This window comes from Pogona vitticeps, chromosome 5, assembly GCF_051106095.1.
Source record: "Pogona vitticeps strain Pit_001003342236 chromosome 5, PviZW2.1, whole genome shotgun sequence".
NCBI classification, from domain to species: domain Eukaryota; kingdom Metazoa; phylum Chordata; class Lepidosauria; order Squamata; family Agamidae; genus Pogona; species Pogona vitticeps.
This window is the reverse complement of record NC_135787.1, coordinates 69527911-69547500: the sequence shown is the minus strand read 5'-3', so window position 1 is coordinate 69547500 and position 19590 is coordinate 69527911. Positions and strand designations below refer to the sequence as shown.

The 19590-nt window shown below is 40.2% G+C and overlaps 1 protein-coding gene across 1 annotated transcript in view; it reads left to right on the top strand.

Moving 5' to 3' along the window:
* SCFD2 (sec1 family domain containing 2) overlaps nt 1–19590 on the top strand; it is a 202422-nt gene that overhangs the window by 179000 nt on the left and 3832 nt on the right. Inside the window, exon 8 of the mRNA XM_020792486.3 lies at nt 17375–17494. Within this exon, the coding sequence (XP_020648145.3) occupies nt 17375–17494 (120 nt within the window). The remainder of the gene's footprint in view (nt 1–17374; nt 17495–19590) is intronic.

Here is a 19590-nt window from a genome sequence, read left to right as displayed (position 1 = left end):
ATTCTTTTGAATTATAAAGAGAGTAATTGTGTGATTTCTGAAATTATGTCACTTACAAATTGGGTTGCACTTTTTGTAAATTTCCTTTTGCTTTTGCATTTTAATATTGAAGCCCACATACAATTCCTAAAACCAAACAAGACAACCATTTCTATTGGGTTATTACATTTAATAGTTATTTCAAAAGGACATGAGAACAATTAATTAACAATCTTTACATTAACCGAGATATTTACAGCCTTCCACCTCCACTATGTTTCCAAACTCAATCCATTCAATCCTTCTTTCTTTCAGCCAGTGCTGAAAACATTTAGGCCTGAGGGAAAGTGCCATAGCAGTAAAAGGATTTATACACTTTTCAAGCATAAGACTTGAACTTGTCAGGAAACAAGAAGTGGGAAATTTATCAGTGGGGACTGGTGGACAAAATAAACCTTTTCATTGGTTTTTGTAGTATATTTTTAACAACCTCTGCTAGTGAATATCTGGAACAGTACTCAGATTTTTTAAAAGGTTAAAGTTCTTAAGAGTAATCATAAAAGGTAGTGAATTACGCAGTGAATTACAAATAATAGTGACTGTACTAACTAACATGAGATCTCTCAAAATATCCTGCCTTTGAAAGAAAATAAAGAGGGAACTAATATATTATACATGCAACAAAAAAAAAATCTTCATGTTCCAGCAAATGCATTTCTTTTTTTCGCTCACTCAAGGATTGAGAGGCATCCCTCCTTTTGAACAGGCACCAGGCTATCTTCTCCAGCCTCTCCTGATGACTTTTTGATCCATTCAGAGTGGGTGGAAGGCTTGGGGCTCATAAGTATTTCTTGCTGTCCTCTCTCTCTCTACTCTTTTCTCTTTTCATGTCATAGTAATCCCAGGTAATATAATTATAATTAATTATTTTAATTAGAATGTTAATAAAAGTTTCTGTAGGAATCAGTTCTAGATTGGAGATGCTGGGAGCTCTTCCCCCTTTTGATGTCAAAATATTGTAATCCTAACATTGAGGTTATGAGGAGGTGCTTTACAGATAGCAAAGAGGAGACCATTCTGCATCTCCTTGCCAGATTCTGATTTCAGGAACAAATACCCACCACACAAAGTTGTTACTTCCATATAAGTCTTGTGAAATTGTCTTAATGGGTTAATCTTTGCTGAAAGCACATGCTCTGGGTGATCCTGGTTGCCAAAACTCCAAGAACTTGCAGTGTTGGGATTCATACTTTCAACTCCAGTTCTACAGCCAGGTGTTCCAACCCACTCAGCTATAACAGTTCTCCAGTCCACTGAGCAATACTGATAATACAACATTTGATAGCATGTTTTTTAAAAATGACTAGACAGCTGGGGTCTAGAAGAGGGTGGACAGAGAATTTTTTCTCTTCCTTCCCAATCAGCCAACTGCATTTCTTTGCTGGGTGTGGAGAAAGTAAGTCCCCCATTGCTTTCTGGTGGGCACGGAGGAGAAGGACACAGGTGACCGCATATCACACAGAGTTTCTCTGATGACTGTAGATGAGAGGACACCTCCTTCTAACAGCCCAGCCACTCACCTGTATGGGATTCCTTGTCACTTTGGGCCATCAGGACAGTGTATAAAGTAAAGACTGTACTATATCCTTTGTGATGTCAGCTGGTGACTGGGAAAACAACCCAAAAGCACCAAGTTAACTACGTACTTTGTAGGTGGATATGAACAGAAGTATTACTTATGGTTCTTTTTTGAATTGGTGGTGCCATTTATTTGTTTGTTTGATTTTTATACCACCCATCGGGAAAAATCCACTCTGTGCGGTTTACAATCAAACACAGATAGGATGAAAACAAACAATAAAAATAAAACAAAAAATAGCATACAAAAATCCAAGATGGGAAAAACTAGTACTAGCTGGTGGGAAGGCCTGCCAAAAGAACCAGATCTTCAATTTACTCTTAAGAGCTCCCGGTGAGGGGGCAAGCGAATCTCCATGGGCAGTGTGTTCCAAAGGCAAGGAGATATTGCCGAGAAGGCCCATTTTTTAGTTTTTTTTTTTCTTTCTGGGCCTCTTTCAAGGTTAGGCTTCTCACCTGCCCAGCCTGGCTAGAATGGGTGATACAGGTAGATCTAGGTGGGAGAAGGCGTTCTGCCAGGTATTGAGAACCTAAACCGTTTAGGACTTTATACGTAATTGTAAAAACGTTGAGGTCAATGTGGAAGCAGATAGGTAGCCAGTGTAAGGCAGTCAGAGTGGGAGTTAGTAACCTGGCTGCTGTTTTCTGTACCACTGGAACTTCCTTGTCTTCAGAGTATGAACATTTTTGGAGTAGTTGTATGTTTATTAATTGCAGACTTTTAGGAGAGAAACTGCTTGTTGTGCCAAGCATGTTTTGTCTTTATTGGTATCTTATATAATAGGATTTACTGTTTGTTTATAGCACTTATGCTCTGCTTCTCAGAGCAACTTGTTGTTGTTGTTGTTTAGTCTTTAAGTTGTGTCCGACTCTTCATGATCCCATGGACCAGAGCACGCCAGGCCCTCCTGTCTTCCACTGCCTCCTGGAGTTGGATCAAATTCATGTTGGTAGTTTCTATGACACTGTCCAACCATCTCGTCCTCTCTCGTCCCCTTCTCTCTTGCCCTCACACTTTCCTAACATCAGGGTCTTTTCCAGGGAGTCTTCTCGTCTCATGAATTGGCCAAGTATTTGCTCTTAAGAGTAAATTGAAGACCTGGTTCTTTTGACCAGATCTGTCATTCCAGTGAGCACTCAGGGTTGATTTCCTTCAAAATGGATAGCTTTGTTCTCCTTGCAGTCTACGAGACTCTCAAGAGTCTTCTTCAGCATCAAAAGCATCAATTCTTTGGCGATCAGCCTTCTTTATGGGCCAGCTCTCACTTCCATACATCACTAATGGAGAAACCATAGCTTTGACTATGAGGACCTTTGTCGGCAAGGTGATGTCTCTGCTTTTTAAGATGCTGTCTAGGTTTGTCATCGCTTTCCTCCCAAGAAGCAGGCGTCTTTTAATTTCATGGCTGTTGTCACCATCTGCAGTGATCATAGAGCCCAAGAAAGTAAAATCTGTCACTGCCTCCATATCTTCCCCTTCTTGTATTTGCCAGGAGGTGATGGGAACAGTGGCCATGATCTTAGTTTTTTTTATGTTGAGCTTCAGACTATTTTTTGCGCTCTCCTCTTTCATTAAGAGGCAATTTCTCCTCACTTTCTGCCATCAGAGTGGTATCATCTGCATATCGGAGGTTGTTGATATTTCTTCCAGCAATCTTAATTCCGGCTTGGTTTTCATCCAGTCCAGCCTTTCACATGATGTATTCTGCATATAAATAAGCAGGGAGACAATATACAGCCTTGTTGTACTCCTTTCCCAATTTTGAACCAATCAGTTGTTCCATATCCAGTTCTAACTGTTGCTTCCTGTCCCACATATAGATTTCTCAGGAGATAGACAAGGTGGTCAGGCACTCCCAGAACAACTTGCATATCAGCAAAAACCAAAAGAAAAAATTGTCCTTAGGCTTATGGTCTGAAGACATGACATAAAAGGAAAGGGAAAAAGCTGCCTAGAGTGGTCGTTCAACTAAATAGGCGGGGTATAAATGCAATAAATCAATCAATCAATCAATGAAAAGGAAAGGACAATAGCTCAGTCACAATTCCTTTATGTTAGGGGGTGCCTCAGCCTCATAATATGGTTGGAAGACATTTGAGGCAAAGCTCAGAGGAGCTAGCTTCTCAGGAGGGCTGGTAAGGGCCTAGTTTTCCTATTTCCCCTCCAACATATTTTTAATTAACACTCATAAGCTTTGCAGCGTCTGCACTTAAGTGATAGTCACAAGCCTAGTTCCATGTACTTCACTAGGTTTTTCACCATCTTTTCTTGGGGTGAAACAATTTTGCCAATCCCATCCTAGGGCCTTTCAATTGTGTTATTCCACTGCCTCTGCCCACTTGCCTTCCTATAAAGACAAGATGTTCCCCTTTTCCACTCGATATGCATAATTTCCCCTTCTCCGTGCCTAATTAAATTTTCATCCATAAATTAAAGTGGCACATCTTGTGGGGGTGATTAATAAGCTCTGTTGAGGAAGGTGACTGCAAGCAAATCCTCCTGTGTCTCCTAAGGGACACCTCAGTTTTTCATTGTGGCAGCCACTCTGGGAAACAGCACTAGGGATATGGAAGGCAGGAAGGAAGGAGTTGATGAAGAAAGGCAAATGAATTGTAAACACTACAAACCAAAACCAAACAAAATGTAATTAGGAAGTCCTGTAGCTGTAGATGTACAGCCAGCTATACCATCCAAGCTTTTTAAAAAATGTGTTATTTTTCAAGGAGACACCAACTGTCTTTCTGGGGGCAAGTAGTTCTACCTGTAAGTTCCATGAAACTGTGTACAGTAGTACAAAATGTCCCCTCAAAATACTCTGCAATATCATGCTCCAAACCAGACAGAAATTTCATGGCTTCATTCTGCTATGTGTTTGTTTGCTCACCTCTCAGGGACTTGATTGTGAGGTGGGACCCTTTGGGAGCAGAGGTTCAAACTAATGGAAGAAAGAAGGTGAGGCATCACACAAAGGGCCAAAGTGGGGAAAGACCTTAAAGGTTATACAGAAAGCAATTGATGGTATAATGCATGTTGACAATGGGGTCAGATTAACTAGGTTGGAGTCACATGCTAGGGTAGCTAGTATGAGATTCCTCACTGTATTCTCTGGAGCCAATTCAGCCCTCATAAAAGGAGGCATAAAAGGGTCTTGTTTCCTACTTTACAGGGAATGCATCCCATTCCAAGATAAGTTGAACACTGGTTGCCCAGTCAAACAAACTACAAGTAGTTCTTCTGTCTTGTCCAGGTAGAGTGTCAGTGTATTGTCCCCCATCCAGACAACAAAAAGATTGATATGACGATCAGTTCTAAAGAACTGCTTATATTCCACTAAGCTTCATTCACAGGTCATCCCAATAGTTCCCCACCCTTGCAGGGGCAAAGATCCTCTATGCGAAAACTAATCCATATTTTGTTCCTTTTCGTAGTCCCAAATCAGGGGCACCCGTGTACCTAGCCACATTTCTCACTAGCTCAACATAAGAGGCAACCTGGGGAGGAAAGTGAGCAAAACTGTGTCCTATTGTTGTGGCTTCTTTCCTGTCACCAGACCCTTTATCAGTGCCAGCCATCTTTGGTAGACAGATAACCGTGAAATGAAAACTCAGCACAGAGCATGGATAAAATCTCTCACTAGCTGCTGATGTTTATCAAATCTTTTCAGTGAATCAAACAAGCTTGCTGTGTAAATTTTAAAATAAACCATAGCAGCAAACATGCAGTAATGCCTTTCCAGTCATGAGGTTTTCTGTTAATACAGGATTTTGAGAAGAACTAGTAAAAGTTTTGTGGTGAATTGTCTTGGAAAGAAAGTTATATTATTTATCTATTTGTTTTTTTAAATTCCACTCTTCCTTAAAGGAGCTCAAGGCAACACATATTGTCCTCCTTCACAAGCTCACACACTCCCCTCAATAAACAATAGCTCTGCCAGGCAGCATTACAAATAAGAAGCCCAAACCACTGCTTGCGGGCAGAAAAATTAGAAATTATGGAACACACCCAGCCAAGGAAACTGGCATGAATTGCACAACAATAGAAGATGGAAATTGCTCTGAGCAGCCAATCACATTAAATGGAAGATTCCTGTGCAGCCTCAGTTATGATAATAAGTTTATAAAAGCTTCCCATTGAGAATTCCATTCCAGTGTTTCCATGTAGAATTTGAGCCATGTGGCACAAGGATCTTCCAGACAGAAAGCTGTCTGTAGTTATGTTAATAACATCAAAAAGCCCAATCATGTCCCAGACCCATGTGTGATGAAACATGCATTCAAATATTTGTTAAAGAAAAATTTCACCACTCAAAAAAAAAAAAGCTGCATCAAAAATGAAATATATCTTTATGTCCTTATGAACTGGGAATTTGCCCGGCTTAAATAGTCCGCATTTTAATACATGTTTCTGGAATTCATAGTTTTACTTTCAGATCATGAAAGCAGTGTATGTATGCACGTTTATATATGCATTGTGCACTATTCACATGCTTAGATACAAACCTATGTGCCACATTTTTTGTGTATAAAACGTCTGCATGTATAAGAACACCCCCCCCACACACACAAATTTTGACCTTTTTAAGCCCGGGTGCCCAAATCAGCTGGCACCCTCCAGGCCGGTGTGTCCTCTGGAGGGCAGCCAGGGGTGACTTTTTCCCCACCCCAAATATAGGCAGGGCCTTTGCCCAGGCTTCCTGCACTGCGCTCTGCCCCATTTGCTCGCTCTCCTGCTGCGCCCAAGTCACAGTCAATGGGCAGCAGCAATTTCGTTCTGAGGGCCAGCCAGGTGCAGCTCCTCCTTCACCTCCTCCTGCTGCTGTCACCATCTGATCACTGCCTCCAATGCCATTCGCAGGCTCCCTTCAGGCAGGGGACAAGGCGGTGGTGTGAGCTTAAACTGAGCCCTAGCAACGAGCTGCGCCACGCTGTGCCCTGCACTGGGCCAGCATGGGCAGTAGCATAGCTCACGTGTCCACAGAGAGGGCTCTGTGTGCCACTGGTTCGGTTTGTATAAGATGACACTCAATTTTTACTCTATTTTAGGAAAAAGTGCTGCCTTATACACGGAAAAATACAGTACTTTGAGACATTTTCTGTATTAACGTGATCATAAAAACATCTGCTGCTCAGTTATATATCCTGCACTTTGTTGGATGCTGGTGAATTTTAGAATTCTTTTTTAGAATTGTATAATCATATTTTAACCACGCATGCCTGCTGGTGTTGAGATTTACACTGGAGTCTTTAAAAATAATCATGTGCATACTTACATGGGAGTAAGTCCCACTGAACTCAATAGAATATATAATTAATTACTGCTGCTCAGCTATTAATGATCTAGACAACTCAAATTCAAAAATGTTGAGTTTCCTCTCATTTAGCCAAGAAGTCTACAAGTAATAACAGCTATAACAATTCCCCACTTAAACTCAAACTGCATGTCTAGAGTTTTTGTGAAAATACCAAGAAATTTGATTTCCTTTCATTACATAGTAAAAAGCAATACCACCAATTCTGTTTGGTTAAAGTCAAAGCATTTTTTATGTTCATAACAATGTCATGGCATGCTAGTACAAGAAAGCTGGCCTTAGTGGTATTTGGGTGTATGATTAAACAAAGTCCTGCTAAACTAAGCAAGCTGTATTTTTGAATAAATATATAGAGGGTTATACTGTATAGTCAGCATATAACCGAAGAAGATCTGTGGAACAACCTGATTGGATGCTGATACAACCAGAGGGTAATAACCTAAAATACAAATTTAACTAGGAAAAGGATTTGCAATTTACAGTGTGAGGTGGGAAATCACATTCTGTACACAAGACTGGTTTTAGATACATTATAGAGACAAATTCAAAAGAATATATTTACATTTGTAAAAAATATTAGATTAGCCGCCCAGAGTGGTCGACCAGACCAGATGGGCGGGATATCAATCAATCAATCAATCAATCAATCAATCAATCAATCAATCAATCAATCAAATAAATAAATAAATAAATAAATAAATAAATAAATAAATAAAATAGTATACTGTAGTTGTGTGCTGGAGATGTAATTAGGAGAAATGCATTTTTCATACATATTTGGTGGAATGTAAATGTATAAATCTTATCTAGATAACTTTTGTTAAACTAGAAAGGATACAAAAGATCTGTAGCCATTATTTTAGCCCACTGAAGAGTCTTGTAGGAAAAAAACATAGTAATGCATCTGGATGCTCCCTAACTTCTGCATAACTCTTGCTCGCAAACTATTGAAAGACACAATTATTTGAAATGAACTGACTGGAAAACTGTGGCATATCACATGAATGAGTAGCTCTTACAAATGCCTTTGGGAAGGCAGGACTCTCTCAGATGACTAGTCTTTTTAATGTATAAAAACCGGCTTCATCAGAAATACCTCTTACAGTATAACTGTATGGGAATTGATTTTGAACTTGTGCGTATGTTCTTATGTTAATTTATAACATATTTCTCAATTAAATACTTAGAAGAAGGTTAAATACACTGTTAGTGCTACTTGAAGCAGACCCACCAACATTAATGGTGCTTGCGTAAGTTATTTCGGTCTCATTGATGTCAACAGCTCTACTCCCGGTAGGACTAACATTGGATTCAGCAATACGTTTTTAAAATGAATTAACCCACATTATTGTGCCTTATCTGCATCTTCCAAACACTGTAAGCTTGTAAAAACCTCTCTAAAATGTTCTACACCCTCAAAAGAGACTATTTTATTTTATTTTATTTTAATTCCCGTTGCCTTTCTCCCTGTAGAGAGACTCAAGGCAGCTTAGAAATTATTTTAAAAATAACTATTAGAACAAGTATCAATATGAAAAATTATAATATTGAAAACAATTTAATTATGTTAAAACAAATTTAAATACACATTTAAGAGATTAAAGACAACTCTCCCATTAAGCAGCATATTTATTTATTTGCCATATTTCTGCTTTAATAAAGACAAGATAGCGCTGAGACTAGACCTCTTCCTTCTTCTTGACGTAGTATCAGTTTCACTTGAGGTAAGATGTAGCTCTTGAAACCTTCTTCCCAACTCCTTCCATTCAGTTGGAATTGGCCCAGGATATGAGTGCAAGTGTTGTGTATATTTTTAACTTTTTTTGTAGTGGTGTTGTCCAGTTTTACCTTGGGGAAGAGCACCTCATTTCATTGCACCCACTTGTGAGTGCAATGACAAATAAATTTCTTATGTCTTATGTCTTATGTCTTATGTCATTACCCAGTGGTCTCAAAGATTCTTTTGTCTGTTATATATGGTGGAAGAAAGGGCTTCCGGTCTTGACACAGTGGACACAATCCTGCTATGCAGCTTTGCACAGGGTGCAACTCAGATCATGGTCTTGGAAGGGTTAATTTATGCTAATTAAATGCATCTGTCAGCCCACCCACACCATCCATCTGTTGGTGATTTTTTTAAAAAAAAAAACTTCTAAAGGCTCCTCTGCCCTGTCTCAAGGCTTTCAAAGGCCTTCTCAGGTCAAAGGGACCATGAGGGACCTATAATGGGGAGACAGAAATCTTTTAATTAGTTTAAGTTAAACACTTCCATCCAAGTTGCACTGAGCACAAAGTTGCACAACAAGATTTTGCCCAGTGATTAGCTAAGTAGATGGTCGCTATCATTCTGCTGACCTTGTGCTCTAGTTGCTTACCTGTCTCTCTGTCTCAAAGACTACGCCCTGGAATTGATGACATTTCTTTCTGACGCTCTCTAGTAAATGTCTACCTTGCTGCTGCTTTGTTGTTGTTCATTATGCATTAGAGGCTGGATGCAAGGGTTAGAGCAGTTGCCTTTTTTTGATAGAAAAGTGCTCTCTTTTGAAATGTGTGATGTCCAATAGCCCACACTGTTTACCTGTAACTGTGGTTCTTCAGATGGTCATCCGTGAACCTACACAACCCCCCCTCTTGAATCCTCACTTGTACAAATTATTATTGGTGAAACAGTCAGAACGACCCCCCTGAAACCGATATCAGCGAACACCCTGAGTGGCCGCCAGTATCCCCCGAGGATATTATTACTTTGATCTCGCAACTTAAGCCCAAAAAGGCTCCTGGCCCTGATGCAGTTATTCCAGAACTATTGAAGTTCTTCCCAGAATGGTGGGCTCCCCCTTTGGCTGCCCTGTTCACTACAATTAACAGAACTGGAATAATGCCCACAACATGGACCAATGCTATTATAGTGCCTATTTATAAAAAGGGCAACCCCTCACTCCCGGAGAACTATCGGCCAATCAGTCTTCTATCAATCATCGGTAAGCTCCACGCTAAACTTCTTCTAGCAAAATTAGAAGACTGGCTAACAACGTGTAACATACTAGGCCCAGAACAAATAGGGTTTCGTCATGGCAAGTCTACCCTTGACCATTGTGCAGTATTGTCACACTTAGCTTCCAAATACAGTGGGAAATATCGGAATAAACTCTTCGCTGCCTTTTTGGACCTTAAGGCGGCATTTGACTCAATCCCGAGAGAATTGCTGTGGGCCAAGTTAGCCAGGTTGAATATAGATCCCAGACTGCTCTTCCTGATTAAAAACCTATACTCATCCACTAGTTGCCAAGTCAGGTATAATCTTCAGGGGAACTTAACTCCAGGAATTCCAATTTGCAAAGGCGTGAAACAGGGCTGTATTCTTGCTCCAGCACTTTTCAACTTATTTTTAAACGATCTAGCCCCAGCCTTATACACAATCAATGGGCACGCCCCTAACCTTGCTCACCACCATATTCCCATCCTCCTATATGCAGATGATGCCGTTGTATTGTCATGCTCCCAAGTTGGACTGAAGCGTTTATTACGTCAAACTATGACTTACCTCCATCTTAACGATCTAACATTGAATACCAGGAAAACAAAGATCTTAGTTTTTTCTAAGTCATGGAAACCACTCTCATGGTCAATACAGGGAAATGTTATTGAGCAGGTCAAATCAATCAAATACTTGGGGATCAATTTTTTCTACAATGGGAGCTGGCTAACCCACCGCAAGTGCGCTCTATCACTGGCAAGAACTAGTGCTTCGGCTATTGCCCGTTTTTTCTATCTGAAAGGGAACCGATATGTCCCTATGGCTCTAAGAGCTTTCAATGCGAAATCTTGCTCCCAACTCCTATATGGTGCCCCCATATGGATTGAAGCCTTTGATCGCACCATCGAAGGCTTACAATCTACCTTCCTGAGGAAAATACTCGGATTGCCTAATTGTGTCCCCTATGCCGCTATGTGTATAGAAACGGGATTGCTATTGTTGGAAACCCGTGCTTGGCTTTCGACCTTCAAGTTCTGGCTCCGTCTTTTATTCAACTCCAAACAGAACTCTTTTACCTTTCTGATGTTGACGGATCATCATGCTTCCCAATGGTTGACCACGATTCAGAAAAAAATCATGTCCTTGGGAATTTCCCTGGATACATTCCACCTGTCCTCTAGTCAGGCAATACTTCGATCAATCAAACGCAGACTGTTAGACATCCAATTCCAACATCTGACCGAGGCAGCTCGGAAAACTTGTTCCCCTAGCCATTTGGGCCTACCCCTGAAGCCAGGGCTCTTAGCTCCCTATTTCTCCTTTCTAATTGACGCCCACTACAGAAGAGCATTTATGCTGGCAAGATTCAACGTACTACCGTCAGCTATTCTACTTGGTAGATACCAGAGAGTCCCACTTAATCTCAGACGATGCCCCTGTGGTCAAGATGCCATCGAAACAGTTTCTCACGTTCTCTTGGACTGTCCTTTCTACAACAGCTTGCGTGCAAGATTTCTAGAACCATTGCTCTCCAGTTTTCAAGGACGCTCCGATAAGGCCAAGGTTTGCTTTTTAGTCCAGGGGAATATTAACCATGTCACTACCTATGTCGCTCGCTTTTTACACACCGCGATTCAAATCAGAGAGACCATCCCCCAGTCAGAACGAAGTGACTTTGGCTAAAGCCTGCTTAGGCATGTGCGGTGGTGGGAGTGATGGAGTTGCTTAAAAAGCTACTTGGATTTAAACTGAAGTGGGCAAGGCTCTGCATAGACCTAGAACCTATTCGCCATCACTTAAGAGGTGACAACTTCAAGAAACCACAGTCTGTTATTGTGCAATCCAACAACCATTGCTAAGCCCACATAGCTTACTTAGGTATATCCAGAATTGGTGGAGGGAGTAGCAGAATTCCAGGGATTGGTGACAGAATTTCATTAATTTTAGAGTTGAATGATAAGCTTGTTCCCATCTAAGTTTTGGTTCATGATTGCTATTTCTCATGTTATAGTATTTCTCTATGGTATTTGACTGGAAGGTCAGGACTATAATTTAAGAATAACTAGATCATAGTGGCTTCTGATTGAGTGTAGAACTCTGAACAGTATTTGCTAGAACTCTTTGACAGGGTAATATCGGAAGTAGGGTGCCAGCGTCTCTTGTTATGTGCCATCATTGCATTCCACATTTAATGACCCTAATATGGTTTTCAAGGTTTGTGAGATATTTAAGGAGTAGTTTTACCATTGCAAGCCCCAGGGAGTTTCTATAGATGAGCAGGGATTTGAACCCAAGTCTCTTGCATCCTAGTTCACACTAAGTAACCCAGGATCAATCTGGATGACAGTGTGCTTGCTGACAATACATCATTAGGTTAAGTGACTTCAGTCCTCTTGATTTCCTCAAGTCTAATCCCTTGTCACCAGGGCTGCGCAGGTATACCGATCTTTCATCTTGGCAGTAAAGTCTTAAGAATCTCCAGTTGCATATTTTAACATTAGCTCTCAGTACGTAATATTCATATTTATAATCTGTTTCTTCTTCAGTTTAAGTCATCTAAGCCTGTACAAGTCACTGAACAATACAGTGATTAAAAGTTGCAGCACTGCTCAGCAATTTTAGAGTTTTGTTTGACCTACTTCTTATGTATCTGTGGAGCCCATTTGTTTCTATTTACAATGTAGAAAGATCTTGGTTCTTCCTGGAACAAACAATGAAATTAGTGCTGTCATTTTACATACTGTTTTGCCTTAAAAGTGGAACAGAAGACCCACAGAGTACAGTTGATTTCCATTGGTATTCTCTTTTATTGGAAAGCAGAGTATACACAGATGTTGAAAGGGCAGTGTGCCAGACAGAATGACAGTCTGAACACTGAGTGAGTCACCATTTAGGAGGTGGGGGGGGATATACTCCACCGCAAAAGTTTTTAGAGCACATTGGTTTAAATTTATTTTTATACTTTTATATCTATGTTTCTTGGGCACCGTGCAACAATCTGCAGTCGTATGCAGAGTCAGGTAGGATTGCTTCAGGCTACTGAACACACCCCTTTTTCTTCCTTGTCTGGAGTGCTTGAAGACAATTAAAAGAGGTGTGTTGCAAATCCACCGTATCTTCTTTAAATGATTTTCTGTGGTAAATGTACTAGGAAACACGAATGGAGGACCATGTCCCATTAGGTGCTACTCCCGCATACGTTCCATGCTGTAAGAGCTCATGTATGAGTGGAGGCTATCCTGACCCAGAATTTTGCTATGAGCCCCCTTCTGTGGGCCTATGAATGAGGCAGGACAATAAATACATCATCCTACTCCAAGAAATGTGGGCAGTTCATCCTGTCTTCCTAGTGGGCTACGCCTCATACTTCCAGCACAGAAGCTTAAGACAAAAGGGCGCTCCTCCGGAGGCGACATTGGTTGCCGACTGTCTATTATCAGACCATGTCTTTACGTCTGATGGCAGCTGCAAACTCCAGGCCATAAAACTCAAAACCATGTCCCGAGAAATACTGATAGCTAATGTTTATATGCCACCAGTGCCTTCCAAGGCATGCAGGGATTGTCAGTGGGAAGCCCTGAGCCACGCCTTGGACGATCTTGATCATAGATTCCTAGGGATCCTTCTTATTCTAGCATCCCAGAGTAGGTCAGGGAGAGGCTATATTCCATTGTGCGTTGGATATGTCTAGTGATGCCTCCCTGTTACATCTTTCTGCTCCAAAGCGGCAGTCTAAAAACCACCAAATTAATGATGTAGGGATCCATCCGGCAAAACTTTGTTTACTTAGAGGCTTAACTTAGTTAAATGGCCCTGCAGAGCTCACCTATGATGGTGAATTCACATATATTTCCCCCCCCATGGTTCCATTATGATGATCATTATATGATTATGATGATGATGCCGCATTTCTCCTAACAAGGGACCCAAAGCAGCTCACATTAAAATTCACACTATTTAAAAGCACAATAAGTTAAATATTAAAAGATAAATTAAACAATATACAATTTAAAATTAAATTAAAAGATGAAAACATAAAAACATATAAAAGATTAAAATTATCTACTAAAATGGGGTGCAGGGATTCAGTTATAGTTGTTAAAAGCCTGCCTGAAGAGATGGGTTTTTAGCTTTTCTCAGAAGGATAACAGGGAAAGGGCCATTCTGATCTCCTGAGGGAGATTGTTCCATAGCCTGGGAGCTGCCACAGAGAAGGCACTCTTCCATGTCCCCATCATCTGTGCTTGTGCTGGCAGTGGGACTGAGAGGAGGGCCTCCTCTGCTGATCCTAATCTTCAAGAAGGCGCATATAGGAAGATACAGTCCATCAGGACCCAGTTTTGCACCATCTGAAGTTTCCAGACTGTCTTCAAAGGCAGCCACACATAAAGCATGTTACAGTAATCCAAACGGCATGTTACTAAGGCATGTGTCACTGTAGCCAGATCCGACATCTCAAGGAACAGGTGCAGCTGGCGCACCAGCTTTAGCTGTGCAAATGCACTCCTGGCCACCACCGAAACCTGGGCATCCAAGCTTAGGGATGACCGCTAGCTATTCAGCCTTCCTAGGTGCAATGTTGTACCTTCCAACTTGGTGCAGGGTAGATTTAGGGGATTACCCACAGAGCTGAGAGTGTGCCCTTGTGGCCAGGAAGCGGTTGAATCATTGCAGCACATGCTGTTTTATTGTATGTGGTATCAGGATATCCGCCTGCACTACTTGAGCCCCTTCCTTTTCTCCCACTCTGTTTGGGATGCATTTTTGTAGCTTGAGCTACTTCATCTGGTTGACAGAAATAAACTTAAGGCAAGGCTCAGTTTCAGTTGAGCTTTTAGAAAAGATGGAGGAAATATGTAACTTAACATACTATAATAATATTTCTTGTAACTTAGAGCAAAACCAGGGAGAGGAAGGAAAGAAAACATCACCTTCACATTGTCTGCCCCTCCTCCTCAGCAGGTGGCCATTATCTGATTGCGAATTAAATATGCTAATTGTAAACTCTGTTTGATTTCAAGAGCTGTGCACCTGGAAAGACCACTTGACTAGGAAGTCTGTTTTAATTTTAAAAAATCTTGTTGAGAGACAAAAAGAGACAACCACCACCACTCCTTCTGTCTGCTTGAAGGGGATGGAATAGGTGTCTGAGGAGCATGATGAAATGACAACAAAACACTGTAGATAGCTGTAACAGAGGACAAAATACAGCATATATATATATATGCCTAACCAAAGCCGGAAAAGTCAAAATAAACATTGATTTTAATTAGGTAAGTTAAACATATAACTCTAAAGGAAGGTATATCATGGCTTTAAAAATGGAAAGATATGGAAACACTAGAATGAGCTATACATTAATAAACAAATAGCTTTGTTTGCCTCTGTGACTTGTTGGACCAGATGTAAAAGACAAAAGATCTTGTTTAGCATGTCCTAAGAAAGGCCAACAAATCTATGGAGGCTTTCCAAATGTTATTTTGGAGTGGCTGCCTTCACCACTCATTATGACTGTATGTAGAGTGGGGGGGGGGGGTTGCAATTTGTGGTCCAGAGCATGCTACCACTCCTTTTGGTAGTAAAATATAATTGACAAGCTGCACAACAGACACATAGCTTTGTGTTTTGGAATGCTTCTTTAGAAGAGCAAACAGGATCCTCCCATCCATGGAGTTCCTAGGGATTCGAAACTTACAGAACAATGCATACCATGAATGTTGCAAGAAATCTGGTTCTCAGTATGTGTGATTGGTCCTCTCTAAGGAAATTCCTCCTTCTTCAACAGGGGTGAGGAACATGAAGATCTGAACTTAGGACAGCTTCTAGCGTGGACTTTTTAATATCTTCAAACCCATGGAATTTAGTGCATTTAAGTACACTGACGTCTATAGCTGTGTCAGTGGCTAAAATTCTGTAGCTTAGTGTAGCAAGATGCACTAAAGTAGGCCCATTGAATCAGTGAGGATTTGGTGAGTCAACTTCTCTGTAAATATCATGGATTCAAATGGACCTACTGTAGTTGCAACCTACTGTGGCACAGTATGTTTTACAGCGCTGTGTCATCTTAACATAAACATTGTGCCTAGGACACTGTTGTTCCCTCTTTCCTAATGAAAAGCCAAGGCTGAGAATTTCTATCTTGGCCAAGAACATCCAAGTCTCTCAAGTCAAATTTAAGACAGTTGCTCACTGAACAACTGTCCTAAATTTGTTTAATTGTTGTTTGCATTAATTGTTGTTTGCATTGTTTTCAAATAATAATGTACGCATCTGGTCTTATGACTTCCTCAGTACAATATGAGCAGGGACATGAAGAGTTTTGCCATGTACCTACTTATACATTTCAAATTAACGAATTGTTTTTGCTCTCTTATGTTTCACCTATAAATTAAAACATAATAATTTTGCATGTTTGTAGAATTCATACACGTACCTACTGTATATACACAAACATGCATGCATATAAGCTAGAAAACATAAGATTTTCCAATAACAGCATTGCAGCAAGGGCACTGTTGGAGCTTTTAAACTTTGCTTCAGGCTTCAAAATATCTTTCTAAACAACCAGTATTAAAATAAAAGCCAATGAATGGTATTTGATTTCTTCAGATGCCTACAGTAACTGTTGTGCAGAAGTTTCATAGAGCATGACAACCAAAAATAGAGGGTTTAAACAGACATGTAAATGGCAGATTTTTTCATTAGAAAAACAAGAGGTAATCAAGCAAGCTATCTTTTATTAAAGAGAAGGAAGAATTTTTTATTATAATAATAATTTCCTAGTTATCAGCCTAGAAATGTTTTAGGTCGGAGAATGTCCCCTGAATTCCTTGTTATTTTCACACAGTAAAAACTGAGTGTTGGCCATTTGTCTGAAGAATAAAGATGTGTCCATCAGGATGGTAGGTAGATGGAAATAGAAAGTGGAAGACAAAGGACTACATTATGTTGTCATGTGAACAGAACTTATATAACCTCTGTCTTATGTTAAATACACTCATCCAGCAGCCATAATAGCCAGCAACAAATTGCATACAGGCTTGTGAGAAGGATGATTGGGGGGGGGGGATGGAGTGCCAAGTCCTTCGTCTGCACCCAACATAGACATCAAACCATCTGCTGAACAAAGGATACATATCTGTGAAAATTCCCAGTCATTCAGGTGTGATTATCTGGAAATTGAGCCATGGCAACTGAACTTCTTTCTTATTAGGTTGAAACATTTCACTATTCATCCAAGCAGCTTCTTCAGTCTGAGGAGAGTTGGTAGGAGATCCCTGATATATCTTTCACATTGGTTTCACTTCCCCTGGTCTAAATAAGCTCATTAGAAGGACAAAGGACTGGAGGTGAGGGATACATCATTTGTCTTTGTGCTAATTACTAAGAGGATTTTTTTAAAAAGATGTGTCCTATTTTATGTACTTAGTTTACTAGGCTGTGCAAACATATTTCTCTTCTCTTTCCATAGGTGAGCCGCCCCCACCCTAGTGATCATTCCCTGGTAATCATTGTCATGATTGGTGGAGTGACGGTATCTGAAGCCAAAATAGTGAAGGACCTTGTAGTGACGTACAAGCCTGGAACACAGGTACAGAAGTCATATGTACAGTCATCATTCTTTATGATGCTTACTTGATGTAAATCTATCAACTACAGTGTGGCTAGGATGCTATGATCTTTCAGATGCTCATTTCAGGGCTTAAATGGAACATCACACTCTGCAGAAGAGCAGGAAAAAAATTAGAAGGAGCCAAAGCAACTCGTGGGAATATTTGGGGGAAAATATTCTATTGTTACAGTGTGCAGTCTGTTACAAAGTACTGTAGTAGTGATTAGATATAGGAGAAACAGGGACATCAGAAATATACAGTCCTAGCAGGGTCCAGTAGCAGCCAGTGCTAGTTTAGTCAGAGATCTGAATTGCTGTGGCTTGAAAAATAAGGTTCAGCTGCATAAAAAGAGGGTGTGTTGCCAAATTAGGATCTTCCCAAATTTTTAGCAGTAGTGACATCAGGGGAGAATATTGGGATGGATGTTTAACTCCGCAGTCAGCAGGATAAGTAGAAAGGAGTGTCAACTGAAGAGGTAGTGTTTTTATTGTTTAACCTGTTGTTGGATAAAAGTGGCATATATAAATCAAATCAACTAATAAATAATATCAGTGCCATCAATGACAAACTAATTCATCTTAGAGAGAGAACTTGCATTGCTTTGCCTCAAAGTTTCATCAGAGGTCCAGACATTTTTTTTTTAACTTAAGCCAACCCCATGGTACATAAATAATGTGTTTGTGCTTCTCAAATGGAATGCAAACACTGCTATCATAAATCAGGCAGACTAAATGTTTGATTAGTGAAAATGTTAGTGGGGGGGGTGACACAGGGTAATGCCGAGCCCCTGCAGGGCTGAAGAGGCAATCTTTTGCCTCATAATGGCATTCTTGAGTTAAGAGCTCATTTGATCATTCCTAAGACTGAAATACCTTTTCTAGCAGCACATTTTCATCTTCTAACATGTCTTTTTTGCATTTAACATCTCAGTTATCTCAGTGTAGTGAATTAAATGCCTTGCTATGGAAAGCAGACCTTGAATTTGCGGGACACTGATGGACAAGTTAATCCAGACTCCAAATGTATTGCTGTGGCTTGAAAGATAAGCAGACATTTAATGACTGAGGAGAGTGAAAACTATGTAGCCAGGCTATGGGCTTACTATCTGTAAGGGGTTGAGATTTGACAAGGAGTGACACAGATTCTGGTGTTGCTTTGGTTGGGCTTGACCCCAGCAGCGATGGGTCACACTGTGAGACAAAGAATTCAGGCCATATTCAGTGGCTTTTCCCATCACATACCCTCTGTGTAAAGCTGTGACTTTTAGAGGTTAAAGGGCTTTTGAGTGGGAGGGGAATCCAGCAGCCAAAAGGGGAAAGAAATGAGGTTTTACTGAGACTTTGTTGTATAAAGTTTCTGAATTAGTTGGATTGACCTGGATTTATCTACATTTCTGAATACTAACCACCTGCTTGAGATTATGTTTTCAAATAACCTCTTTTTCTTAAAAACTGTTTATGTGAAGGCTCTGTCAGCCACTTTTAAACATTAGTTTAGGTGAAAAGAGTATCAGCATACCATTCCATGGTATGAAGTCATCATACTATAGTCTTTCTTAAAGAAAAATAGAGTTAGGAACTTAAAAGCTGGGTTCTTTTCAACAACAACCAAGGAGCCTGTTGGAAGATATTCATCAGAATGCAGGTAAATGATGACTCAAGGCAAAGGTGGAGAACATAGTTTCATTTGTAGAGTAGCTATTAAATGCAAAGGTGACAGTGGTAATTTAAGTGAAACTTGTTTGTGACATTGCTGAATATCTGTGAGTGCCTTAAAGGAGCACAAGGCCAACCTGCATAAATAAGACATTGATTAAGAGCTGTAACTTATAATAATGGGAATTAATTCACAACCAGATAAATAGATGAAAATTATTTACATTAGACGCACCTTAGGAGTTGAGAATGAAATCCTAGATGCAGTTACCTGAGGCCAGGGAACTCAGTGGGATTAACCCCCTGTAGAAACATGTAAGTCTGAGTAAATTGAGAATTAATGGTACACTTAATTTTTAGTATCCATTGTTTTTGCATATAACATCTCTTGTATCACTGGGGAACAAAACAGCAAGTAT